Source organism: Phoenix dactylifera, chromosome 5, assembly GCF_051530095.1.
Source record: "Phoenix dactylifera cultivar Ajwa chromosome 5, Ajwa_hap1_PhDact_Kaust_v1.1, whole genome shotgun sequence".
In the NCBI taxonomy this organism is placed as follows: Eukaryota; Viridiplantae; Streptophyta; class Magnoliopsida; order Arecales; family Arecaceae; genus Phoenix; species Phoenix dactylifera.
The window spans coordinates 37,412,204-37,439,451 of NC_143194.1; the positions used below are offsets into that span (position 1 = coordinate 37,412,204).

The 27,248-nt window shown below is 39.0% G+C and overlaps 2 protein-coding genes and 1 long non-coding RNA gene across 3 annotated transcripts; 2 read left to right on the forward strand and 1 right to left on the reverse strand.

Moving 5' to 3' along the window:
* Positions 1-668: 668 nt before the first annotated feature.
* On the forward strand, positions 669-11,704 carry CPISCA (chloroplast-localized ISCA-like protein). The gene is made up of 3 exons (XM_008777941.5): positions 669-916; positions 3,340-3,558; positions 11,383-11,704. Exons 1-3 carry the CDS (start codon positions 772-774, stop codon positions 11,553-11,555), a joined length of 537 nt encoding a protein of 178 aa, XP_008776163.4. The 5' UTR covers positions 669-771; the 3' UTR covers positions 11,556-11,704.
* Positions 11,705-12,986: 1,282 nt separating this feature from the next.
* Positions 12,987-20,817, forward strand: LOC148703597 (uncharacterized). The gene is made up of 6 exons (XR_015987558.2): positions 12,987-13,119; positions 13,188-13,242; positions 13,390-13,472; positions 17,807-20,192; positions 20,297-20,390; positions 20,567-20,817. It is a non-coding gene; the product is annotated as an uncharacterized LOC148703597 (long non-coding RNA).
* Positions 20,818-21,174: 357 nt separating this feature from the next.
* Positions 21,175-26,496, reverse strand: LOC108511808 (uncharacterized). Its single transcript, XM_039129250.3, has 2 exons — positions 22,129-26,496; positions 21,175-21,760 (listed from the first exon to the last, which is right to left on the reverse strand). The coding sequence occupies exons 1-2, from the start codon at positions 25,304-25,306 to the stop codon at positions 21,309-21,311; spliced, it is 3,630 nt and encodes a 1,209-aa protein (XP_038985178.3). The 5' UTR covers positions 25,307-26,496; the 3' UTR covers positions 21,175-21,308.
* Between the last annotated feature and the right edge of the window lie 752 nt (positions 26,497-27,248).

The following is a 27,248-nucleotide window of genomic DNA, read 5'->3' on the forward strand; positions in this document are numbered from 1 at the left end:
TTAGTAGGATTAGAGCCATCAATCATCATTCTTGTGCATCATTTTTGTTCAATAGTAACTTTATAAGAATGTTGATAGAATTAAAAATGCCATGATACACTTTTTAAATATTTATAGTGGGGAGATACTTTTGTAGGGGTAAAAGTGGGCCGAATTTATTCAGATATCGATAAAATTTTAAGTATCTAACTAATATTTGTATTCGTTTCTATATCTAAAGAAAAATATATATGAATATAGAAGAACAACTATTCTGAATATCTTATTCTATTTCATTTTATGTAGCATTCATAATTTTTTTAGAAAAAGTTTGTAATCATATTAGTGTGCTATTAACTTAATTTATTATCTATTTAGTAAGATCTTTAATTTTGTAGTCATTAAATTTAATTATTTGATTTATATCAATATTTTTAATATCTAATATTTAAAATAAATATAAATATAAATTTTTATATTCTATCCATATTCATATACAAATTCATATCTTTATTTATCAAATAAATTAAATATAAATATAAATATAAATATACCGTATCCAATCCATTTTCACCTCCACCGCCTCCCAATATTACCCTAACACTTAAATTTATAATTGAAAAAATTTGGAAGTGGGTCCCACCGAACCAGAAGTGAGGCAGGCAGGCAAGCCCCCATTCTGGTGGTGGGGTAAAACTGAACCGAGAGTTTCGAAGAAAAGAAGCGAGGATTCTTGGATTTTGTTGGAACTTCTTTTCTCCAAGAATTCCGGTCTCTCTCTCCCCGCCTCTCATGGCGCTCTCCATAACCCCTGGTTCCTTCCTCTGCCGTTTACCCGGGAATCCCCGGACACCGGCCGCCGTCCGCTCTTCTATTTCTTTCGCTACCCTTCTCAACCGCAGGAAGACCATCTCCATTCGATGCTCCGCGGCTTCAGGTGACGTGATCCACACCCCTTCTCCGCTCCTTCTAGATTTCTTCCAGATCTCTCGCCTATCCGATATTATTTCTCTTGTTAAAAACTTCCGGTTTATTGATTGCCTTGCAATTCTTGGATTCTTGATTAGAAATTTTACTATTCATGGCACGCTGAGATTTGCTTTCAGGTTTATGGGTTTTGTTTATTTGTTGATTTCGATGATCGATTCTTGTCGCTGATGCTATGTATCGAAAATTGACCTGACTCAGATGATGATTAGAGAGATTAGAAAAAGAAATTTCTTTCTGAAACCCTGGAATTGTTTTGGTGAAGGCACACACACATACATACATATATATATATATATATATATATATATATATATATATAGACCTGTAGATATATTCAGTTACTATATGTAGATGTAACATATAGTGCTCGGATGCCATGCAAAGACAAACATGAATATTCAGGTCACAAGAGTAGCAAAGGCGCCATTTGATCAAGATGCAAGGAATCGTAGTAATGTTTTGTTTTACTGCGACAAAGGGATCATATTCATTTTATTAGATTTCAAGATTTTATTTATGATGGAATCTTGAAATTTCTTTTACTGAATCTAGGATTATGAATCTGCGTTTTGAGTTTCAGTGACTCTTCTGTTATCTTGAGAACAATCTTCTGGTAGTGTAACAAAAGCATCGGATGCAAATTGCTGACCAAAAAAGGTTACTGGCAACAATAATTGAATGGTCTGTTCCAAAACCATCACAAGTGGGAGGTTGCGTGGTTAAAATTTATTCAGACGAATTAGACTTCCAGTGATTTAAGAGTCATGCAAATCGAAGCTCAGATAGAGAAGTTATGACCTTTTCAATGAATACCTGTGGAAGCTGCCACAAATTAATGATTTTTCCTTTAATGCCCCAAAAATGGTTTTAAAGTCTTTCCTTTGGTAATATATTTTTTTTGAGCTACAGTTGGCCTATAAAGTTTGTGTATGTGGCTTAGAAATAGTGATTGTGATTTTAGGGTTTCCAAAAGCCATAAAATCAAATAAACAGGATTTAGTTTTTTCATTTTGGAATTATTCTTCTTTCTCTACTGGTAGCCTTATACTAAATCTTTTAGGGACATTTTTGTTGTCTATGAGTTTTCTAAAGCAGATAATTGTAAAACATGATTTATGTAACACATGTTTCATGAAAAATGGAGGGGAACTTGTTTTTCGTAAAACTTTTTTTGTGGGCTTTACGACTTATCAGTTTTAGCAAAGAAAGTTTTATTGAAGAAGAACTGAGCAACTATTTTTTTTTTGTGTAAAACTCATTGATATTAAATTTTATATAAATTTGTTTTATCAAAACTTTTTAACCAAAAAGCACCTTAGGGTAGAGAGTTTGAATACTGAGATATAATGAGTTTACAATATATAGACTTTTGAAGCTTTGTTCAAGTGGAGTTATTCAATTTATCTTCTTTTATTTGTTCCTGTCAGCTTTCCCTCTTCTCCACTGGTACAGAATTCCATGGTACTCTTTTTAAGATTTAGTACTGCCCAAGAAACCTAAACCATGTGGTGAGGAATTAAGTGAATTCTCATGACATTTTAAGTGGCTAACACTTACCTATGGAAACTTTTAAAGTTCGCTGAACAGAATCTGGATTTCTGGGAGGGGGGATGGAGGCTAGATGCTACAGCTTCCACAAAAAGCTAGAATGTCTTTGTTCTAAGATTAGGAGGGGCTGATCCCCATCTTCTTACCTTATACTCATCCCACCTCCTGAGGGCATTTTCTCAGCATGTATTTAAGATTTGTTGAAACCTATTTATTCTGAAGTTTGCAGATTGATTGCTTACATTCATATGATGTAATTGATATGCATTTTCTCTTTTTTCCCCTAATTTCTCTTTCTTTTTTCTTTTGAGTCAAAAGAGTACCCTGCACTTTATTCTTAAGCTCCTGTTACCTGCTTGTATGTTACCTCATCCGTAGTTATCCTGCATGCTTGGTTGCCGATTTGATCTAAAATTGATTTTGTTTCATCTAAATGGAAAAATGTTAATAATTTTCTGGATTTTTGGCTTGATCATGTATTATTGTGGCAATTTTTGTGTAGATCACATCAGTAAAGTATATTCTACTTATAATTATGTATTTATGCCATGTACTTATTGTATCTTTAATTGTTTCCCACATAGCAGTTGTCAACTTACAAATGAGGATTGGATAAGTCATTTCTCTTGGTTCTGTGTAATAAATAACCAGTGAGAGGACCAAGTTTTCAATATGAAACAGGATTTTTTTGATGTATAGTTTTCTTTCAGAACTTTCGTTATTCTGAATGGGTAATCAGATTTGTGACAAATATCAAGTTTTAGCTGGATATATTTTTTTCTGGGAGACAATATTCTTATAGTTATTTCTTCGAAGTTGCAGTAGCACCAGCCTCTGGTAATGTTGCACCTGCAATTTCAGTGACTGACAAGGCATTGAACCATCTGAATAAGGTAAGGTCGGAACGAAATGAAGATCTGTGCTTAAGAATTGGAGTTAAGCAAGGTGGTTGCTCTGGCATGTCTTACACTATGGAGTTTGATAGTCGAGCTAATACAAGATCTGATGATTCAGTTATAGAATATGATGGTTTCACAATTGGTAAGGTTTTATGTGGATTTTATTTATTGCTCAACCAGTATTTCATACCTGATGTTTGACAGTTAAATCAATACAAGATGTAACTAATCCATCATAAAATTGCATAGCTTTTTTTGATCTGCATGTGATTCTTGTTCTGCCTTTTCTTTTGACATCAACAGAGCGATTACTACTGCATGCAGGAACCTTAAAAAAAAAATTCTATTGAAATATCATATTTGTTGTTCATTCTAAAATGTGATGAAATATGCTTGGCATCCTTTTAAGATGAAGAAGCAGGAACCTGCTCTTTTGACGCAGTGAAAGCGTTGAAGATTGGATTCAACCAACGTTGAACCAGGAAAATTCAGAAAACTCAGAGTTTTCAGAAACTCTCTGAAACAGATTTTTTTATTGACGGCTCAATGCCTCTCTAAAACGTGACAGCCCTTTTATAGGCCACTCCATACCCTAAACATTATTAACAGGGTTTACAGAAATACCCTGCTGAATTAGAGTCCTAGCTAAAATAGAACTCTGAAATAGGAAGCTAAAACAAACTAAGAAACAGAAACTAAATAGGAACTCTAAAACAGAAACAGAAAATATTCAGCTAACAGAAATAAAAATTATTCAGCCTCATCCTCTTCCAGATTCCCTTGGACTGTCATACGCTTTCGGAGTCTTTTGAACCTTCATCTCATTCGAACGATCAGCGATGATCTCCTGTTCTGCATCAGTCCCCTCCACTTGAGAGCAACTCGCCCTCGAGTTAATGTCTGGATACAGGGGTGCCCCTTGACAGTGATATTCATACAGATCTGAAACATTAAAAGTCTTCGAAATTTCCATATCATCAGGTAGATCAATGACATAGGCGTTGTTGCTGATCTTCTTCAACACTTTGTAGGGACCATATTTCTTCGGTTTGAGCTTGTTGTAAGTGCCAGTTGGAAATCTCTCTTTACGTAAGAACACCATCACCATATCCCCTTCTTGGAACTCTTTATGCCGACGATGCTTGTCTGCAGCTGCCTTATATTTAGCGTTAAGTCTCCTCCAATCTTTGCTTAACTTCTGCCTGAACAGATTGGACCTGATCCGCCATATTCTCCGCTGCCATATTTCGTATCAGATTTTTGGGCAGGCGTACTAGATCAACAGCATGTCTGGGCTGTTTCAAGTAAACCAGTGAGAAAGGGGATCTACCGGTAGCACTATGAACGGCGTTGTTGTATGCAAATTCAGCTTGAGGTAGAGCATGATCCCACTGTTTTGGTTTTATCCCCACATATGCTGCGAATTAAATTTCCAAGTGTTCTGTTCACCACCTCCGTTTGGCCGTCCGTTTGAGGGTGTGCTGTGCTGCTGAATTTCAAGGAGGTGTCAAACATCTTCCATAGTAATCCAAAAATGGCTTAGAAATTTTGAGTCCCTGTCAGAAGTAATAGATAGTGGAACTCCATGTAACCGAACAATCTCTCGGAAGAACAATCTCGCAATATGGGAGGCATCGGATGTCTTCTTGCAAGGGATGAAATGGGCCATCTTCGAGAACCTGTCGACCACCACAAACACAGAGTCGACCCCTCGCTGTGTACGCGGAAGTCCAAGCACAAAATCCATAGATAGATCTTCCCAAATATCATTAGGAATAGGTAAGGGAGTGTAGAGACCTGTATTTTGTGCTTGCCCCTTTGCTGTTTGACAAACATAGCACTTTCTCACTAGGTTTCCCACATCCCTCTTCAGTTGGGGCCAGAAGTACCTCTCTTCTAGAAGTGCCACGGTCTTATCTCTTCCCAAATGGCCGCTGAGACCACCTCTATGCAAGTCTCGAATAAGTTTCTCCCTCAAGGAGACTCTGGGGATACACAGGCGATTTCCCTTAAATAAATATCCCTCATAAACATGAAAATCACCTGTAGGTGGCTTCGCTAAGCATGCTGCCCATACGTCCTTAAAGTCTTCATCTTCTGCATATAGTTCCTTCAGACATTCGAATCCAACAACCTCTTGACTCACGGTCACCAACAACACAGCCCTACGGCTTAATGCATCAGCCACCTGGTTTAAAGCTCCTGATTTATGCCGAATGACGAAAGGGAACTTCTGCAAATATGTAGACCACCGAACATGCATGTTGCTCAGATGCTTCTGGCTATTCAAAAACTTCAATGCTTGGTGATCAGTATACAGGATAAATTCCCTCTGTACCAAGTAATGCTCCCAGTGCTTCAAGGCTCTTACAACTGCATAAAACTCTTGATCATATGTGGACCACTTCCGCCTGGCATCACTAAGTTTTTCACTAAAAAATGCAACAGGCCTCCCATCCTGGGATAGAACAGCCCCAATCCCCACTCCACAAGCATCACATTCTACTTCGAAGAGTTTGTCAAAACTCGGCAAAACCAACACAGGTGCACTGCATAATTTCTCTTTAATCAAAGAAAAACTCTTTTCTGCTTCTTCTCCCCAGTTAAACTTCCCCTTCTTCAGACATTCAGTAATCGGTGCAACAATAGTGCTGAAATTTCTGATAAACCTCCTGTAGAAGGTTGCTAACCCGTGAAAGCTACGTACCTCAGTCACTGTCTTTGGAGTAGGCCATTCGCGGATGGCCTTCACCTTTTCTTCATCAACATGAATACCATCAAAACGCACCACATAGCCCAAAAACAGCTACCTGCTTGTTAGGAAATGGCACTTCTTCAAATTAATGACTAGCTTGTTTTTTTCCCAGCACCTCCAATACTTCTCTCAAGTGGGTCAAATGTTCCAAATTCCAATTCATCTTTGCTATAAATCAAGATATCATCGAAATAGACGACAACAAACCGTCCAATGAAAGGCTTCAGTGCCTGATTCATCAACCGCATGAAGGTGCTCGGTGCGTTGGACAACCCAAAAGGCATAACTAGCCACTCGTACAACCCTTCCTTAGTTTTAAAAGCAGTCTTCCACTCATCGCCAGGCCGAATTCTGATTTGGTGATACCCGCTCCTCAAGTCGATTTTGGAGAACACTTTAGATCCTGCCAACATATCCAACATATCATCCAAGCGAGGTATGGAAAATCTGTACCTTACTGTGATTTTGTTTATGGATCGGCTGTCTACACACATCCGCCAACTTCCATCCTTCTTTGGTGTTAGTAAGGCCGGAACAGCACAAGGACTCATGCTTTCTCGAATAAATCCTTTCCTCAGTAACTCCTCTATCTTTTCTCTTAAAACTTCACCTTCCTTTGGGCTCATGCGGTAATGAGGGAGGTTTGGCAGACTTGCTCCAGGTATCAAATCTATGTGATGCTGAATATCCCTCATAGGTGGCAATTGATTGGGTAAATCTTCAGCTACCAACTCCTTAAACTCTTCGAGTAACTGTTGAACTTCTCGGGGCACTTCCTTCCCTTCTTCCTTTTCTGAATTTACAACCAAAGCTTTGACCACTACCACGTGAACCTCCTGAGACCCCTTCGCTGCTGCCTCAAAGTCGTTTTCAGATCTGGACAGAGTTAGGAAAGATTTCCCTTCCATCCCAGCGGCTTTGGAAATTTTGTTAGACTCTTTTGTAGGGACTATAGCAATGTTATGGCCCTCCCAGGTAAACAAATATACATTATCTCTAGCTTTATAAGTTGCATCTACATCATATTGCCAGGGCCTTCCTAACAACACATGACTGGCATCCATGTCGATCACGTCACAGACAACTTCATCTCTATAATGCTTTCCAATCGAGATAGGCACCTTACAAACTTCAGTCACCTTAACCTTTGGACCCTTCTTCACCCAACCAATAAAATAAGGCGAAGGGTGTGCTTCAGTTGCCAGTCTCAAGTGATCCACTAACCTCTTTGCCACAAAGTTATCACAACTGCCGTTATCAATAATAAGGTTACAAATCTTCTTGTTGATGGTGCATAAAGACTGAAAAATGTCGTGTCGCTGTGGAAGTTCCTCTTGTTTGGCTGAACATAGGACCCGCTGTAGAACTAAGTTAATTCGTTCCCCTTGAGTTTCTTCCCCAACCTCATACACACCATTGTCATAGACTAGCTGCTCTTCTTCTTCCTCAGACTCTTCTTCGGGTTCAATCAAGTTCACGGGCTTTCTCGCTGGACACTCGTTAGAACGGTGCCCAGGCTTACCGCACCTGTAACACTTCACCGACGTGGCTCTAGCATATGGATTTGAATTCTTGGGTGGTTCCTTGCTGCTAGATCCTGCTAGTTGTCTCTCCTTGGCGCCTACGCTGCTATTGCCATCCTTGCTCCATGCACCAACATGGTCAGACTGGTTTGGGTTTGAAAGCTGCGACACTCTTCCCTTTCCCAGAAAGTTACCAGCATCAACATTACTTCTAAATGAATATTCAGGTCTTCCCCCTGTTTTTTCTAGCAGTTCCGCTTTCAACGCCATGTTATGAGCTTCTTCTACAGACCACAGCACCTGCAGCCCAATCTTCTCACGAATTTTGGGCCTCAAACCATTCAAGTATCTTGCTACTCGCTGTGGCTCAGTTTCATTCAGATTATTCCGTGCAGAAAGTCTGAAAAATTCAGCGGTGTAATCAAATACAGACTTACTTCCTTGGGCACAGTTCTGATACATCTGAAATAAGTACTGTTCATAGTCAGGTGGCAAAAACCTTTCCATAAGCAATTGTTTCATCTTCCTCCAAGTGCGAACTAGTGCCTTTCCTTGGCGGTGCCTGTTTCTCTGGAGGGTATCCCACCAAACAGCTGCGCCGCCTTTCAGTCTGAAAGCCACGAGTTTCACCATACGCCCCTCAGGTACTTCCATCATCTCAAAAAACCTCTCCACTTCAGACACCCAATCAAGAAATTCTTCAATATGCATATTCCCATTGAAAGTAGGAATATCCGCTTTTAATCTGTACTCGTCATATCTTCTGTACCGTCCACCCTGCTGGCCATGCTCGCAGACTTCTTCTTCTTCATCAGATTCGTCTTCCTCGTATGGACGCCGTTGATGGAAGCGGGTATTGCGCTCCTCATCGCGCCCCTCATGCCTACCACCCTGCTGGCCTCGGGCGAAACCTCCGACTCCTAATCCATGGGTGTTTCGGTTGCGGTTGGCGTTGAGTCCCATGCCGGCGAGCAACTCACGGATTTCCGCCATCTGCCGACGTTGTTCCGCCATGAACTGCCTCTGTTCCTCAATCGCCGCCCATATAGCCTCTTGCCCACGAGCAATGTCGCTGGGATTGCTTCCTTCGCCTCCGTTATTGGCCATCAAGCCAGGCAAATCCTTGCTCTGATACCAATTGACGCAGTGAAAGCGTTGAAGATTGGATTCAACCAACGTTGAACCAGGAAAATTCAGAAAACTCAGAGTTTTCAGAAACTCTCTGAAACAGATTTTTTTATTGACGGCTCAATGCCTCTCTAAAACGTGACAGCCCTTTTATAGGCCACTCCATACCCTAAACATTATTAACAGGGTTTACAGAAATACCCTGCTGAATTAGAGTCCTAGCTAAAATAGAACTCTGAAATAGGAAGCTAAAACAAACTAAGAAACAGAAACTAAATAGGAACTCTAAAACAGAAACAGAAAATATTCAGCAAATATTCAGCTAACAGAAATAAAAATTATTCAGCCTCATCCTCTTCCAGATTCCCTTGGACTGTCATACGCTTCCGGAGTCTTTTGAACCTTCATCGCATTCGAACGATCAGCGATGATCTCCTGTTCTGCATCATCTTTAATGCTGATGATTCATGAAACTTGAAACCTTAGGGAGGCAATTCCTTATAAGCATAATTTTTGAAGACATCATATTTAGTGATTTTCCTGATCAATTCTTTAGAAAAAAAAAACCTTTGCTTCCCTCCGACTGTAAAATATAATTTGACAATACTGCATAGAGAATTTCTACCTGATTAATATTAATCTCTTTTACATAAGTTCTTCTTTAGCTGTTAAAATAGTTTAGAGAATTTGGCTATGATATGCAGATTTCAAATTGGCTAGCCATCAATAGGTGTTAACTATTTGACATGGAGTGATTATTGATAGTTTACACACTGGACGACATGCAAGAAACAAAGATAATCTTCTCTTTCTGGGTTTCCATTTTTTGAATAAGGCAATGTACAGAGAGAATGCGCCGAAACAGAATCACTCAAAGAAAATTCTCACCCTTGGCACTTACACACTGTTTTTTTGACTATCATTACCTGGCAGTTCAAGTTCCAGTATTGTCATATAGAGGAGTAAGGTACTTTAGGTACTAGTGGGAACTTGAAGTGAAGAAATATTTGAGTAACTGAATATAGATTGAACTGTAATATAGGCTGAACATATAGTGTCTGAAAGCCAAACAAGGACAAGAATACATGAAATTCAATGTTTCTAAACACTGTAGGCCTTAACTGGGTGGCTGGGGGTGCCTCATTGACTAGGTTGACGCTCAGGTATCAAGGCACCCACTGCAGCAGCAGGTGCCGGCATGCTTCCCATGGCAGCAGCAGTTACAATAGCTGCAGCAGCTGCTGCCTACGGTAATTTGAGGACAACAGCAGGTACCACTGCCTATGGGGGCTGTTGCAAGGAGCACTAGTTGCTTCCCATGGCAGTGACCACAGCAGCAGCTATTCTTGTGCCTTGTTCCTGCCACCTTTGACACCGCCACTGGCCTGCTGCTGCTGAATCCTGCTGTTCCCATAGCTGTTGGCTGCCTTGGGATAACTCCATGCCAAAGTTATTTTTCCCCTGACATGCCCCCCCAGCCCCAACACCCAATCCAGCTTTTTTCCCTAAGCATCTTAGGTCATAGGCAGCTCTCTTTGGTCTAGAGGGCTGCCTGTGCACTTGCCCAAGGATTTAGGCAGCTGGGCGCTGGGTAAGGCAGCTTGAGGTGTGGGGATAGGGTCTTTTTTTCTCCCCTAAATAATGTTGAAAATCATCAAAATTTGATAAGTTTCATTCACCTCTTGCTCAAATTCCATAACATCTTCATAAAAAAGGTTAGGAAGTCGATGGGTCTAACCAAAAATTTAACCCATAATATTTGTTAGCCATACATACATATTTGTTATTAAACAACTCATAATTTGGTAATATTTTTTAACTTGTATAACCTGTCCAAACTTGTGTATTCTCTGTTCTAATGCATAACTAGAAGAGATGAGCAACAACCTGATAATTTGTATCAGCTATAAAATGATAGCTTATATTACTTATAGCGTGTGCAACTTGTGTAACAAACACATATTGTACCTATTTTACAACAGTTGAATGACTGCATAATAACATTATTCTTCAAATTATAATAAGAATCTTGAGTTATTCCTGATTTTTATTTGGCATATGATTCTCCAAACTGTTCCCAAACAATAAAATTATCCAATAACTCTTGACTAATTTGAAGAATCTGCAAATTTTATGACTTCTTGATGAAATACTCATGGATTAAATATTAGTGATGATATTACTTTTGCTGATTTTGGTAGTAGTTTAGCTGTTTGTTTTGTTGTCTGCTTAGATGACAACCATGGGTAATCATGGTAGAACTGAGTGACTTACATAAAATTGCTATCTAGGTCTGTTGCCGTAATACTGTAGTCTAGGTTGTGGTAGAATGTTGCTTACCCATTTAAGGGGGAAAGATCAGAAAAGAACAATCAGGGTTGTTGATTGTATGTTTTTTTTTCCTTTTTTTTTTTTTTGTGGGAAAGGGAGGGAGCAGGGTTAAAGTTGATTGAATGTTTGTTTGTTATAGTGAGTAAGCAGCCTTTTTTCCTCTCCTTTTATTTTTTTAGCAATAAACCTTGACTCTACCTTTTTTTTTTCCCATATTTCACTTGTGCAGTTTGTGATCCGAAGAGCCTTCTCTTCATATATGGTATGCAGCTGGACTTCAGTGATGCACTCATTGGTGGAGGTTTCTCATTTAAGAACCCAAACGCAATGCAAACTTGCGGTTGTGGGAAATCCTTTGCTGCTGACAAGAGCACGAGTCCTAAATCTGGACAATGTCTGTGAATTGGATAAGCGAGATATATGTTGGTAATTCTGTATTGGTGGGGAACTCATCCCTTATGCTTGCATAACTTAGAAAAAATAGAGATTGTTCTGGAGATTGTTTGATTATTATTCTGGATTCAGATCTATTCAAGTTGTTATTTTCTTTACATTCTTTACTCTCTCTCTCTCTCTCTCTCTCTCTCTCTCTCTCTCTCTCTCTCTCTTTTTTCTTTTTTTTTTTTTTTGCATTTTCACATGCTGAACCATCCGTCCATACCTGAACATTGCCCCTTTTCTCTCACGCTTACCCTTCTCCATTGAAACAATATAAGCAATATTCAATTCCAATTTTTAACAGGTTCACTGTCAAATGGCTTGTAAGTCATTCAAAGTCGAATTCTGCATGTCAAATGTAGTCTACCTTGTTCCTCCAACCATAGGATCTGGCTGATGCCAAAATTGAGGTTTAATAACAAACTGCAGAGAGAGAACCATTTTTGCCTGGGTTTCAGGGCTAAGGTTATTCTGGAGTAATTTACCTTAAGTAATAGCCATTTTTATCCAATCTACGATTGATTGTTTTGTAATAATCGTGATACCTGTTTGGCAAACACCAAAAAGGAAGTGGTGTTATTTGCTTCAATCCCCATGCTTGGAACGATATTAAATATATTTCCCAAAATTGCATAGAGATTTAAATTACAAGGGATATCTTAATATGTTAAACTATGCAACATTTATATAACTCCTTTATTCACATTATATTATATTGTAGATTAGTCTTCATTCTCTTAATGGAGCATTGGTGGAGGACAATGTCTCCTCATTTTCTTGGGAAAAAAAAATGATGGTTGTTATAGCAGAATAGTGGGCGAATACAGATTGCCGTTGGTTAAGAAAAAAGATTATTACTTTATTTTCATAATGGGAGATCTGGCTTCTCCTTAAAAAAAAAAAGTTACTCATATCCAAAAAAACAAAAAAGTTACTCATAATGTAATGCAAGGAACATAAAGTCTAATAGTAATGAAACCTTGAAATTATTCAGAACCCAAATTCAAATTCATCACCAAATATTTTAAAAGAATAACAAACAAAAGAAAAATAGGAATTAAATTTTTTTAATTAGATGATATAATGGGAATTATAATCCCTTACTCCCATCAATTGCAAATCTACTATAGCTTAATGCGAGGGCCCTGCAAGCTTAAAAAAAGTCTTAGGCAATTGAAAATATTTTGGGCATTAAGAATATTTTGGAGAGGGCTAACCCCCGCTGTCTAGTCTATTACCTAAAAATTTTGCACACAATCCCTTTATGGTAAGAAGGGTTTTATTAAAAAAAATCTTAGCACCCAACATTTTTTTCATTGATTTAATTATTTTCCTGATATCCGTTGGATTATCTGAAGACCGGGCCTGCCTTTTCCCAACCCCAGTCTCCGCCTTCCTCACTCAGCCTGCCACCTCGCGAAACCGAAGATTTCTTGCCCGTCGCAAGGTCCAGGAGATTGACCGCGTGGGTCCAATCCCCAATCCGAGGCAGCTGATCAACGACAGCCGCAAGAGCCGGAGGACGACGGTTCTTGAAATCCCTATTTACGTTTAATCCTTAGATTCGATACGACACCAACTGAATCTCGTTTGCAGATAAAATATGTGGATACGGTTGCATCGCGAATATCCAAGAACTGCGATCTTTGTCGTAATCTTCAAGAACTATGGTCTTCGTTTGCATTATGTCTTGATAAATTGCCTTTCTTTTCTTTTTCTGGATTATAATGGATGGTTTTACTGCTTGATAACATTGTTTATCCCCCCCTTTTTTTTACTGGATTTCTCTTTTCTGCAGCTTCTTGCCTTCAGAACTGGTGGATGCGATCTGAAAGTCGAAAGAGCGCTGTGTTTATATCTACAGGAGGAATGAGATCGATAGTAAGTTCATAATGTTTGTTTTGGTTTATTTTCATAGCAAGAATTCAGTTCCTTTCTGAATATTAAACGTAGCGCATGTCTTATATGCTTTCTTCTCTAGAGCAAATTTTTCATCTGTCACCAACTCACCATCCGATTGTTCCATAATCTAATCCTTCTCCCGGTAGTTATGACTTATTTATTTATTTATTTTTCCATTTTACCCGTGAATGGTTGAGAATAACATGGTCGAGACATGTTTTCAAGTAGATATCGAGGCACCAAATCACCAACCAGCTACTGAGTTAAGGTTGAGAGTGTCGAGCAAAATAAATCCTCTTTCTTTATTCTTTGGCTTAAACCAACGATTAGAAGTTCAAACAGCTATTATCACGAACGAATCTCAAGCATTCTAACTCAAGAGTTGAAAATGCTTGCCTCTTTGGATCAAAGATCCGAATTCCTTCTTAGTTTAAACAATTAAATGACCGTCCCTCTCCTTTCATATTCATGACATCACGGCTTAAGGGATCAGTGTTTGTTGCTCTTTACCCAATTTGGTCTACTTTATTCTCATGCTTGTGTTGGAAGACAAAAGATTGCCCAAGAACCCAAGAAAGTGAGGCTCCAACCAAGTTGAGATCTTCTTAATGGTCACATTGTCATTAAGAGGCCTCCGACCAACTGGAGATATCATACTCAAGTTCGATTATTCCACAAACACAATCCAATTTTGAGATTACCTTCTCTAACAAGAAATATGAATAAAAATTTACATAAGAAGAGATTAAAAGAGGATGGAGCTCAAAAACAGGAGTATTTTTTTAAGTACAATAGGGTGAGGAATGTATGCAAGCTGCTTTATGATAAGTCCCAAATAATGCTTCCACAATTATTTGTAATGTACTAAAGGTATGCTGTCCGTATATTTTTTTTGCTACTGATATCGATTCAATCATAAAGATTTTTTTTTTTTGTTCCTTTTTCTCTCAGTTAGAACTTTTACTACCTCAATTACACTTAACTGAGGCTCATGGGGCTCAAGCTGAGCTGCGGGAATTATCAAGAATATTTTTGGAGTCACTAATAGAAGAAACAGGAATCCAGGTCTGAATTAAAATTATTTTTAAGTTGCATGTTATATCCATTTCTTGAGTCTCACCCCTACTTGGCCTTACCCTGACATGTTCTCTTCTAGACTAAACATGGCACAAAACCGAGACAATGTGCTGGCATTATAAGCATGCATTAGACCATATTCAAGATTGCATATATGATTTTGGTGTGAGGAAGGCTACACTTATCTAAAATCATTAACTTCGGAAAGTAAATTTTATACATTAAGACAATCAAAATCTTTGTTCCATCTGCACCCTGTTATCTGTGTTGATGGTTCGTTTTCTAGTTCTGTACTGAAGTTTCATTGCATAACATGTCTCAAACTGATAGATACTTCTATGCTGAGGCAGTGCCAACTCCATACGTTACATATCATCATAGACAATATTGTGAAAAAAAAAAAAATACTAGAGATCCATTTGTAAGTGAAGGGAACAGAATTGATTCATGGATCATGCACCTGGTAATTGTTCATTCTACTTTCTAACAATAGAAACTACCAAAGTTGGATGGAAAAGACATGAAGCATTTCCTTTGAACAAGGGATGTGCCAAATGCAGCGGCATTGTATGCTGCATTACTGCAGTTAAATCTGATGACACAATTTAAAGCAGTACCAGTCCAAAATCAGTGCATTGTAGTTCTTAACTACAATATTTTGCTAACCAGTTTATCTTAGCAAATCTATAAGCATGAGTTCATTTATTCTGATTATTATTATTTTTTTTGAGAGATTTGATAACATTGCCAAGCATCTTTGATAAATGTGTATAATTAAACTAGGAATGAAGGCATAGAATGATGCTTTGAGCTTCTATTTTAAGGGATTAACCTTCACCTGTAAAGATTATCCTTTCTATTTTGGGCTCCATCTATTATTTGTATCGTTGGATGATTTCTTTATGTTCTGTCACATGCACTGCAGCATGCTCTATAATTGACTTTTTGATTTTCCCCCCTCATTTTTACATCATGCTGGAGATTAGTTAATCTCATTTCAAGAAACCCACTACTAGAATTGTTGGTCTATAAGAGGCGATCACAGGTTATAGCTGAAGTAGTAGCATTTATGCGAATAGATTATCCACTCTAATTTTAGCGTTAGGTATGTTTTTGATATGTAATTTGCCACATGGACTGGGGAAATGTCTATAGATTGATTAAATGTTTGGGTGCTATGCTGGAGAATAAATTAGTGTAGACTAAAATACAATCTAATATATTACCTGTAGAACATGAGTATGGTTGAGTTGTTTCACCGAAGCACACTTTTTTCCTTCTGTCTTCCAGTTTGTGGTTCTGTTTCGTCTTGTTAGAAGGTCTTTTTCATATTTGTTTTGCATAACTGATGAATCACTTTACCATTATTTGCATAACTATGGAAGTCCCTGTTCTGTCTATGTAAAGGATAAAGTTGTCCTTTCTCTATACTTTTTTAAGGGAGTTCTGTAGTCAAAATTGGCTTCTTTCAATCTTCATTCACTGAATTCTTCTGGCTGGTTCACTTTAAGACTGTAAAAGTCATTTTTCCTGATGTTGAAGCAGCTGCTGTTGCCACCAAGGTGGTAGCCTAGTGGTACTGGGCAGCAATTCTAACCACAAGGTCCCAAGTTCGAATCGCTGCGGCGACGATTAAATTGTGGACCGGAGCTCACTACTTTGGCCACTGCTTGGACTTGTGGTGTAGGACCGCTCTTGAACCGCTAGTAGCCGGGGTGGTGCCAGGTGTGACGTACTCACACGTGGGACTCGAGCCAGAGCTCAGAGGAGTAGCTGAGCCGGGCCCACGGGTGGGGAGGGTATGAGTAAAACCGGTCGGGGTGCCCAACACACGGCCATTTCTGCCCGCATCGAACATTCTCCTGGCGGGGCGGGGGCCCAGTGAGGGCTGCTACGCGGGGGTGGGCTTGTCCCTTCCTCCCCCCTACCCCTTTTCCTTAAGCAAAAAAAAAAAAAAAAAAAAAAGCAGCTGCTGTTCTAAAATATCAGGAAAGATGCAAACTTTGGATTTTCCAGGTACCTTTTCCTTTATCAGTCCCTCCAGCAGAAGATATCCAGTGATAAATTTTTATAACAGTACTTAGAATTAATTTTGGATAGATAATATATCTAACTGAGATTGGAGTACAATACATGCAATTCAAATCAACTATTAGTGGCCAGATTATCATTAAAACCAAATAGAATATAGATGGGAGTAAAAGACTGTGTAGTCTTAGCTAATTGTGTAAATTTGTCATCACTATATTATTCATTCTCAGTTTCAATCAACAGAGCAAGTTCTACCTTTTCAGTTTTTGCTCATTTTTTTGTTTAACTCTGTAGAGCAATGTATTGCATTTTCTGCTGACATAACCAATTAATCAACAAACTTCTGTCCAGCACATATAGGGTCACCTTCAACGGCCCAGCATGTGATACATCAAGGTTTGAAAAGTTCTTATTAGCTTTTATTTGGAAGTCAACCCTCTGAATGCTAGCACCTCTTGTTGCAGCTAGGGGATCTTCCCCTTAATATCACTGACAAGTGTTCAAGGACTGGCTCCACCCTCTTCAAAGTCAATCCTCTGGACTTCTGTTGAGTTCCTGGTGAAGGGCAGGGGGTTTGCTGACAGGCCTCAACAACCAATAGGTTGGTAAAGAAATTACCTTGTAGATTAGAGTGCATAAGGATACTGAGGAGAAAACCTCCAGGGTATCCTAGACTTGGAAAGTGTCTAGGTGAAGAGGAGAAAAAGGCAAGGTTTGGCAAAAGGAAGAACATTCAACTCTAAGAAACAAATTAGTAGTCAAATAGCCAAATCTCATGACCCTCAATTAATACAGTGATAAATATGAGAAACTTAAGCATATCTTTGGCTATCGTAGACTTGGAAAGTGTCTAGGTGAAGAGGAGAAAAAGGCAAGGTTTGGCAAAGGAAGAACATTCAACTCTAATAAACAAATTATTAGTCAAATAGGCAAATCTCATGACCTTCAACTAATACAGTGATAACTATGAGAAACTTAAGCATATCTTTGGCTTCTGCTATGCACTTATGCTGCATTCTGCTATCATCTTGCAATCCTAGCATAAAAAAATCTACAATCCTATTTCACCAAAAAAAAAAAAAATGTACATTTGTATCTTGTAGTTATCATTTACTGGTCTGCTGGTGGTTGTGATGGTTGGAGAGTTTGTTATTCATAGATCTTTCTATTTGTATTTTTCAGTTCTCTTTTAACTTATCGCGCAGCTTAAGTGACCTGAAGCCTGCAGATGATGAAGTTGGAGTTATAGTTATGATAGGTCCTGATTATCAGATGTCGAAATATTTGAACAAATTGCAGCTCATCTTTCAGATGACCCTGTATGTGACTTCCTTTTCAAAGAAAAATATTCTGTCAGATGTTCCATTATCTGATTTACATCTTAAATGAAAACTCCAAAGTTTTCTTTTTTTTACTGGTGCAGTTAAAGACTGGCATTGCATGCCGAAGGATTAATTCTAATTCTAGTGATAAAATATGTGGTTTCAGATAGGCTCTTCTTTAGCAGAACTTATTTCTCAAAGAAAAGCAACGGTTACAAGTTTTTTGTATTTTAAAAACTGGACCTTGACATTATTTACATGTTTGTTTTGAATACTCTTTTTCTGAACACACTTTAGATGAGTTATACATCTTTGCAATACTAATACTATATCTATTATTATTTCCTATAGACAGCTATACTGGCTATGAAGTTTATTTAATTTTTTTTGTACCCTAAAGGTAACCTTGTAATTTCTGGAAGATTTAACTTATTTGGGTTTTAACTTACGTAATATTTAATATGTGAGAGACACGTAATGTTGTATATCTATTCTACTGTATAGCCCAAACTCTAGAGTAGAGTGCTTGTGAAGCTCTGCATTTCCACCAGTCCAATCTATGAGGCTAAATCCTATCACATGCATCACACGTGTCATTGTAGCAACCATAAGTGTAACTATAATGAAGTTGCCTTATTCCAGGTATTTTCTACTTTATCAATGTTCCTTTGCCATCTATTTGAATTAGGATCCGTTATGTAAGTTTAGCTTTTCTTTTATGATATGCTATCAAATTTAAGTTAGTCATCCACCTTTTCCTTTGTTGCTTAATACTGTGAAATGAAGCTTCATCCTTATTAAAAAAATCAAATTGAACTTATGTAGTATCCTGAGGAATATTTATGGTACTTTAAGCAGTGCAGTTTTACATGCCAAGTTAATCCTTCTTGTTACATAGCCTTCTTGAGTATTTTTTTTTTTTTTAATTAGCCAAGACCTCTTATATTGTGGAAGCCATGCCTTGTCAGTGAAGATGTTGGAGTTGGATTTTATGTCCGCAAGTTGCATAAATACTTCTTAAGGTGATCGTGCTCCTTAACTCATGGCATACTTAATATCCCTCTACTGCCATGTGTATGGATCTATAGGGGATATAGGCTAGAAGTCATAATTTAATATTTAATAAGATTTAGAACTTGCATGGATCTCTTTCCCTTGGTCTTCTTTTTCACATCGTTAAGCTTTGCGAGATTTAACGTTCGGCCTAAGATTTTGCATATTGTATCATATCATATTATGCCTAGCACTTGCTCATTCACTAATTCAATGCCAAGAAAATCTTGTCTAGAAATCAATATACTCATTTACACCTGTTGGCAAGGACATTACAGAAAGAAAAGATACATGGTAAAATGGAGAATCTAAAAAATGATGGTTGTTATCAACCACCCAATTTTGTTAAGAATATTCCATCAACATAATATCAGACCCAAGAAGCTACTTATCAAGACATGCTAAAAATCCATGCAGTCCTAAAATGTGTTTTCAGATCAAACTTGGTATACTCTTTTAGCTACTTCATATGGCATGGGTACTATTTTTCCGATGCTAAGTCTGCAAGCTAGACTAGGAACTTGCCGAGGCTTGAATTGACTTGAGGACAACTTCCTAGAAGCATGACAAAAGCAAAAAGTTAGGCATTAAACAAATAATCTTGTTTAATAGCAAGACTTGAAAATTGATCTTCTTTTTTTCTTTCTAATTCTGTTGATATTTGAACAATTTGTTTAGGTCAAGAAAATTATCCAAAACTTGCTCAATATTATCTCGCAAGTTCTAATTAAAAAACTATCTCAATTAGTAATCCTTAGCTGTTGAAATTTCACTTTCAAAGAAGAAATTTTGGATACGTTTGCCATTGATGGCATGGTAGGCTATGACCTTTATTTTAGTGGAGTTGTCCACACAGTTTGATTGCTGACATTTGAAAAGACGTCAGTTATGACTATGACATGAAGGAGATCTTTCAGCTTCAGCTTTCACTACTCTTCAGTTTATGCCCTGTCCTAAAATCAAATCCAACCTAACAAACAAAGAAAAAGGGGTTATCCTTGAGCAGTTTGTCTGAGAAACTTCTAAATTATACATACGTATGCTTTGACTTTGTTGATAGGCTGCAGTAGTTAATCAATCATTAGCGTCATCTTCTACTTTTTCTTTAGCTTTGTCTTCTCAGGTGCTAAACATTCTGCCTTGGACATGCGGCACTTACTGTTGTTTACTAGATGAGACTGTTGCCATCTGGTGCAATTCTTAGATGCCATCCAGGGTGAGCAAAATCATATACTCAGCTTGTCCTATTTAAGTAGATCAAGTTGAGCAGATTGTATGGATTTCAGCTAACATCATCTGGTTGTCTGATTTGCTTGGCAGATTTGTGGAAAGTGTTCTATGATGATGTAAATAGGCCAAATAGATATTTGCTAGCTAAAGAACAGCCTATCTGTCCTGATGATAAGATAGTGAGGTTAGCTTCTGGCACTACATATTTTTGAACTTCTTTCTACTCAATTCCTCTTATTTAATAATTTGCAAAAACTAGGGTCCCATTGAAATGTGTCTACACTTTCCTATTTGGTTTGTATTGAATGTGCCCACTTTCTGTTTATTCATCTCTTTTTCTTTCATATCCATCATATGCAGCTTATGTTTGAAAGGTCTCTGAGAAATTTGAGAAGGAACCTTCGTTGTTGGGTAATGCCATGTGCGTGTTTAGTTCACTAAACCAGTTTGTGAAAGCCATCTCCAGGTGAACCTTAATTTTGAAAGATGCTAAAAATCATCAAGTCCTTGTATTGTTTTTTTTCCTGTTTCTCCTCATAGATGAAATTAACCACCTTTTAGAGACATGAACTTGTTTATTTGACCAATTAATGAAGGCCATTCTTTCAAAATTATGCTCCGTATCATCAAAATTCTTGTGATGGCATATCTTTTCCTATTTCATGTGAATTATTTGTTCCCCTCTCCTTTGGAAGCACACTAAATTGAAAACAAGAAAAAAACCCTTTGAAAGTTAAAGGTGGTGCAAGACATATGCAGGAAATGAACTCAGTACACCTAGTTGGCGGACAAATACACCCGTATTAAATTTATAATTAACTGTGGACTTAAATATGATAATATGTTAGTTACCAAAACACTATAAGTGTATAACTATGTAATATAATGTTAATGATAAATATGAAGAGTGCAAGAGTATAAACATTGCATCTCAGATTAAGCAAATGGTTCTCTGATATCTCTTCTCCTAGGCATAAAATCCATCCAGCTTATTTGAAATTTTAATTGCAGAATCAAGAATAAAAGTTACATAGGTGACAGTCATAGACAATTATATATGACCTCTTCAATTTATCAAAGAAAATGTATTGGTTATTTATTCCTACTTCATTCCATTGTTGTCAATGGTTGATGGGCCTTCGCCATTAAAACGGTCTCTGCGTCTCCTATCCCCATAAGTTCCTGCTTCAGTTAGTGCATCTCTAGTCACAAGCAATTCCTTTATCACATCTGCCATCTGCATCCGTTCCCTTGGTGATTCCTTGGAGCACAAGAGGCCAATTCCAAGAACAGAAACCAAGCACTCCTGTGTACTTATACTACCAGCATCCTGAATTCCATCATTGGCTTCTCCGTCACTCTCTTCTGATAGTAGGCGTGGATCTGCAATATCCATGACTCTTTCAGGGAAGGCCATTTCAAGAAACCTATGAAGGCCTAGGCCTTCTTTCAATGTCTCATCAGTTGGTCTCTTCCCAGTAAACATCTCTAGCAGAAGTATTCCATAACTGTAAACATCTCCTTCAATAGAGACTTGGTTGGCTACCCCATACTCTGCCATGGAATTTATATTTTAACACAAACTATATCAGTATGCTTGTGTTTTATTTTATTATAATACAGAATCAGGCAAAGGGAAAGTAATTATATTCTAAATTTGTATTTAGAAAATTGATGCATAAAAATAATATTTTGGTATTGAAGATTCAGTTTGAGCTTGTAAAACTAATCATTTATGATTGGATCATCATAGTGCTAGTTTTGAACATCAATTGAAGTTGTATCAAAATTTTAGAAAAAGCTTGAGCTATATTGATTCAATGCTTTATAAGTTCAATTAGCATATTGCCTATGTTAGAGAACTCATGATTTTGGAAGACCAGCATGTCAAACTTGAAGGAAGGAATGCATTAAATCCTCACCTGGAGCAACATACCCAATTGTCCCCTTCAGTCCAATTGATATGGATGAATTCTGAGATGACTTACTAACAGTTTTAGTAAGAAACCTGGCCAGCCCGAAGTCACCCACATGAGCAGTCATGTTGTTATCGAGAAGAACATTACTTGGCTTGAGATCACAATGAACGATTGGAGTTGGGCCATCATGATGAAGATAATCCAATGCAGAAGCTACATCTATGGCTATGTTCAACCTCTGGATGAGGCTCAGATTTCTCTCTTGACTTTGATCACCTTCTTCTGAATGCAACCACTTCTCTAGGCTCCCATTAGGCATGAACTCATAGACTATAGCTTTGAAATCATTCCCTTTATAATCCACACTGGAACAGGATGTTATTACTTTGAGGAGATTTCGATGTCGGGTACTTCTCAAGGCATTGCATTCAGCTGTGAAACTCCTAGATGCTCCTCGCTGTAGAAGGTTTAGTACCTTGACAGCCACAATCTTTTCTTCACCGAAATCGATAATCCCTTTGTACACGGAGCCGTAACTTCCAGTCCCAATCAAATTTGCTGCAGAGAATCCATCAGTTGCTTTAAGCAGCTGAGAGTAAGAGATCCTGACATGTTGGTCTTCCAAGAGGGTGTTTGGCGGAGATTTCTTTCTGGAACCATCGAACCAAGAACGAATAGCTAGCAAACATATTAGTAGGACTAGGCATAGTAACACAGCAGCAACTGGGATGATTACTTTGATTAGCAGAGATTTGTGTCTTCTCTCATGGTTTTGTAGGGGGCATTGCTTCAACTGCAATTTTGGGTCACCACCACAAAGCTCATCATTTCCAACAACTGAAATGGCACTCAGATTTTTGAAGACTCCTTTGGTTGGCACCTCTCCTTCAAAATTGTTGAAAGAGAGATTCAAATAGCGCAGAGATCTAAACTCCTCTAGAAATTGAGGGATGGCACCTGACAAGTTGTTGCGTGAAAGATCTAATTCTTGAATACCTTTCAAATTGCTCGCTGATAGGGGAATGATCCCTTGGAAGTGGTTGCCTTCCATATGCAGATACTCCATGACCTGGCATTCTCCAATGCTTCTAGGAATTTCACCTGTCAAGTTGTTTTCAGAAACATGTAATTCACGGAGATTTTTCAAGCGACCAATTTCTGAAGGGAGGGCCCCGACGAGCGAATTATGCGACAAACCGAGGTATCTGGAAAGCGAGGAAAGGCTAACAACCTCTCTGGGTACGCTGCCAGTGAGCTGATTGTATGAAAGGTCTAAATGTCCCAAGGCTGTCAAGTTCCCCAAGGTCACAGGGATGCTTCCTCTCAAGGCATTGTCTCCTAGATAAAGTTCGTTCAGCTGAGTCAGGTTGCCAATGGTGGATGGAATTCCACCAGAGAAGTTGTTGGCATGAAGGTCAAGGATTATCACATTCTGAAGTTTTCCAATGGTGGCAGGAATACTTCCAGTGAGAAGGTTTCGGTCCATGGCAAAAAAGTTTAGGTAGACAAACTTGCCAATTTCACTTGGCAAGGTACCTGATATCTGGTTTCCTCCCAATCCCAACCATTGAAGGGTGGTGGAGAGGTTGACTATGGAGCTGGGCAATGTGCCTCCAAGCCCATTATTGTCAAGCTCCAATACTTGTAGGTTGCTGCAGTTCGTTAATGAGGTGATGAAGCTCCAGCCGTCGGCATCTCTGGCTTCTAGCTGATTTCTATTTAGATTTAGCCAATACAGTTCGCCCAAGGCCCCCAGATTTGATGGGATTGTGCCGGTGAACTGGTTTCCGGTGAGCTCGATGTCTTGGAGGCCGGAAGCATTGGTTAGTGATGCAGGGATCGAGCCATGGAACTGATTGAAATACATCAAGAGGCTCTGGAGTCTGGGAAGACCATGGCCCATGTCGGGTGGGAGGGTGCCGACGAGCTGGTTGTCAGCCACACCAAGGGAAATAAGGCTCGAAAGATTGTAGATGGATGACGGAATCATGCCCGAGAATTTGTTATGCGACAGCCCAAGAAATTTGAGAGAAGGGAGAGTCCCTAATGAAGGTGGGATGCCTCCAGAGAGAGTGTTTGCAGTGAGATAAAGGTTGGTGAGAAAAGGGAGGGACCCAATTGTAGGTGGGATCTCACCTGAGAGGGTGTTGAAGCTAAGTTCCATGTTGGTGAGAGCAGAGAGATTCCCAAGTGAAGGTGGGATGGCTTCGGTTAGATTGTTATGGGATAGGTCCAGAACCAGAAGAGAGGAGAGGTTCCCCAGTGTAGGTGGTATGCCTCCTTTCAGACTGTTATTTGACATGTTCAGGTATTGAAGAGAGGAGAGTTTTCCAAGAGAAGAGGGGATCCAGCCCACAAGGTTGTTACTCTGAACAAGAAGGAAGACCAGAGATGGGAGCTGGCCCAAAGAGGAGGGAATGGTACCTGAAAGGGAGTTGGTATTGACGTCAAGGTCGATGAGAGAGGAGAGGTTCCCCAAGGAAGGAGGGATGTTGCCTGTGAGTTTATTGATGCGCAGGTCGAGAAAGGTGAGCTCCGAAAGAGAGCCGAGCTCGCCGGGGATGCTTCCTGCTAGAAAGTTGCTGCGTAGGCTAAGGATTTGGAGACGTCGACATTGGCTGAGGTTGAAAGGAATCTCTCCTTGGAGCTTGTTATTCCCTAAACTGAGAACCTCGAGAAAACGGCACTGAGACAGAGCGGGTGGAATCCCTCCTTCAAGGGAGTTCATGCTCAAATTTAGATATCGCAGGCGAGACAAACTGCCAAACTCAGATGGAAGGTGGCCATGGAGTTGGTTCCCTGGGAGGTGGAGCCTTTGGAGAAAGGTGAGGTTGGCTAAGGAGGGTGATATGGTGCCCATCAAGTCCAGGGAGTCGAGGTTCAGTGCTGTGACTCTCTCGGGGTGGCGTCGACTACATGCCACCCCTTGCCATTGGCATGTAGGTGTGGAGTCGTTCCACAAGGCCAAGGCTTGGAATGGGTCATTGGAGATCATGGACTTGAAAGAGAGGAGGGCGAGCCGGTCGGTGACATTGTTAAGCTTTCCTAAGGCGGCAATGGTGGTTGGAGAATTGGAGGGTGGAGAGATGGCAGCTTTGCATGGGAGGAGAAAGGCAGCATGGATGATCAAAGAAGGCAGCCAAGTTTGTCTCAGGAAGAAGTGATCACAAACAAGCGCCATTGGGAGGATTGCAGTTTCTAGGATATCCAGGTTATCATATGGAGGGAAGGGGAACCTTAAATAAACCAAAGAAATTACCCAACTCTTATTTTTTGTTTTCTTTTCCTTTAAATTAATTCTAAAACGAGGAATCAGAGCTCAACAGAGAGGACCGAGGATATAAAGACATAAAGAAATGGGTCGTTGTTTATGTGGAGCTGGAGTCATATGTTTGCTTGAATTTGCTTGCTTAGCGGCCGCGTTTACATATAAAAGAATTCTTTGGTGGATTACTTGTGCGGCAAGTGGCATATCCACCTCTGCCCTTGAATTGCTGCATACATCTTGTGTGTACACTATGTATTATAAGATGCCACGTATCGGGATTTCTGTTTCGCATGCAGGTGTGGTGTTGATTAGCAAAAATAAATAAATAAACATGAATTCGAACCCGAGTATGCAATATGAATGGCTTTTATGTGGAATGGTGAATGGCGTCTATGTAGAGCCCACATAGTAGGCCATTCGTATTATCCAAGAAAGATGTAATTTTTCCTCCACTACAAGACAAATACTTCAGGATTTGTTTTAGTTGATTATTTTATGAGAGATCATTGCTTGGTGCAATGATGAAAGATTTGGGATTTGCTTGATTTTAGGCTGCAAGGCTGCAAGGTGGGAGTCCCAAAGCAGTCATTTTATTTAAAAAATCAAAAAATAGATTTTTTTTTCTTTTTTTCAGTATCCGGATTGCCGAATATCTTAGCACGGATACCTTCTCATTTCATCAGTGGCAAAGAGAGTGTAGTACCTCGTCCGGAAGTTCCCTATGGCCGTTCAAATCCTTATCATCAGCTACTCTCGGAATTCTAAAGTTAATAAACTATCAGTAGAAGTTTTGACTTTAGACGCTAACGTGACAGCGATATCTGAATTTTTCTGTTCTGCGTTCTTGACGCGACCAGTTCCTTATCGCGACCAACTCCACTCTCCCCCATCCCTCGCCCATTTTTAAAATTCCTGCGACGTTCATGCGTTATCGATTCCCGATGTAGGAAAATAAACCTTGCTCCAAGTTTCTTGGTTGTCAAGAAATCAAGAAAAGCATTGTAGACTAGCGGTTTGATTTTGCCACCTTCTTTTGTTTCCTGACTTCTTTGGTTGCACTCATATTAAATTTATATGATTCATCCATCTTATCAAAAAAAAAAAAAAAAGGAACAGAGAGAGAGAGAGAGAGAAAAGAGACTTGATGCATTAATCAGGCAAGACAGGCAAACCACCCAATCCACCCAATTTCTGTGCTATTAACTTTGCATTGGCCTTGGAAGACCTTTGTTATTAGTAAAATAATTAACATAGATAATGACTCATTTGGAACCTTCGAGCAACAAGTTGACTCAGAATAGGAACCATTAATTTATATTAATGGTTTTGACATTTATGATTAGAAGTTATAGGATACTTATGGTTTAATCAACCTTCTAGGATCCTTATGATCCAGGTTGCTCTCATTCTACTTGAGTTTGAACAATTGTAGCTTTTGACGGAGGAGTTGGAGCTGGTCTGACCTGCAAAAATTGCTGATGTGCCTGCGTGGAAGTTCACAAATAATGGAAACTATACTGCGAACTCATACTGCAAATTTATCAATCACGGAGGTATCTTATGGCCTTATTATAAAGCTAAAGTCTTCTTTTGGCTTGCTTTGAAGAACAGATTAGATGAGAATTAATGAGATACTAGCAAGAAAAGGCTGGGGAGTTTGATCGGAATGCTCCTTGTACAGTGCAAATGCAGAAGCTTTCTGGCATCTTTTCATCAAATGCCCATTCACTCGAAGTATTTGGTTCTCCTCGAAGTTGCATCTTAGGATAAAAGATTGGATGACAAATTTACAAGATCTATGGACAACTTGGCGAATTTGAAGACTCTAAATACTCCGCCCACGAGGCTTAATTTC

What these genes read in the sequence shown, in the direction of transcription:
- CPISCA (XM_008777941.5), top strand. Translation starts at nt 772, where the DNA reads ATGGCGCTCTCCATAACCCCTGGTTCCTTCCTCTGCCGTTTACCCGGG. An exon ending in TCGATGCTCCGCGGCTTCAG is followed by an intron (nt 917 to 3,339) that starts GTGACGTGATCC and finishes TCGAAGTTGCAG; the next exon opens with TAGCACCAGCCTCTGGTAAT. An exon ending in ATATGATGGTTTCACAATTG is followed by an intron (nt 3,559 to 11,382) that starts GTAAGGTTTTAT and finishes TCACTTGTGCAG; the next exon opens with TTTGTGATCCGAAGAGCCTT.
- LOC108511808 (XM_039129250.3), bottom strand. Translation starts at nt 25,306, where the DNA reads ATGGCGCTTGTTTGTGATCACTTCTTCCTGAGACAAACTTGGCTGCCT. An exon ending in AATTGGGTATGTTGCTCCAG is followed by an intron (nt 21,761 to 22,128) that starts GTGAGGATTTAA and finishes ATTCCATGGCAG; the next exon opens with AGTATGGGGTAGCCAACCAA.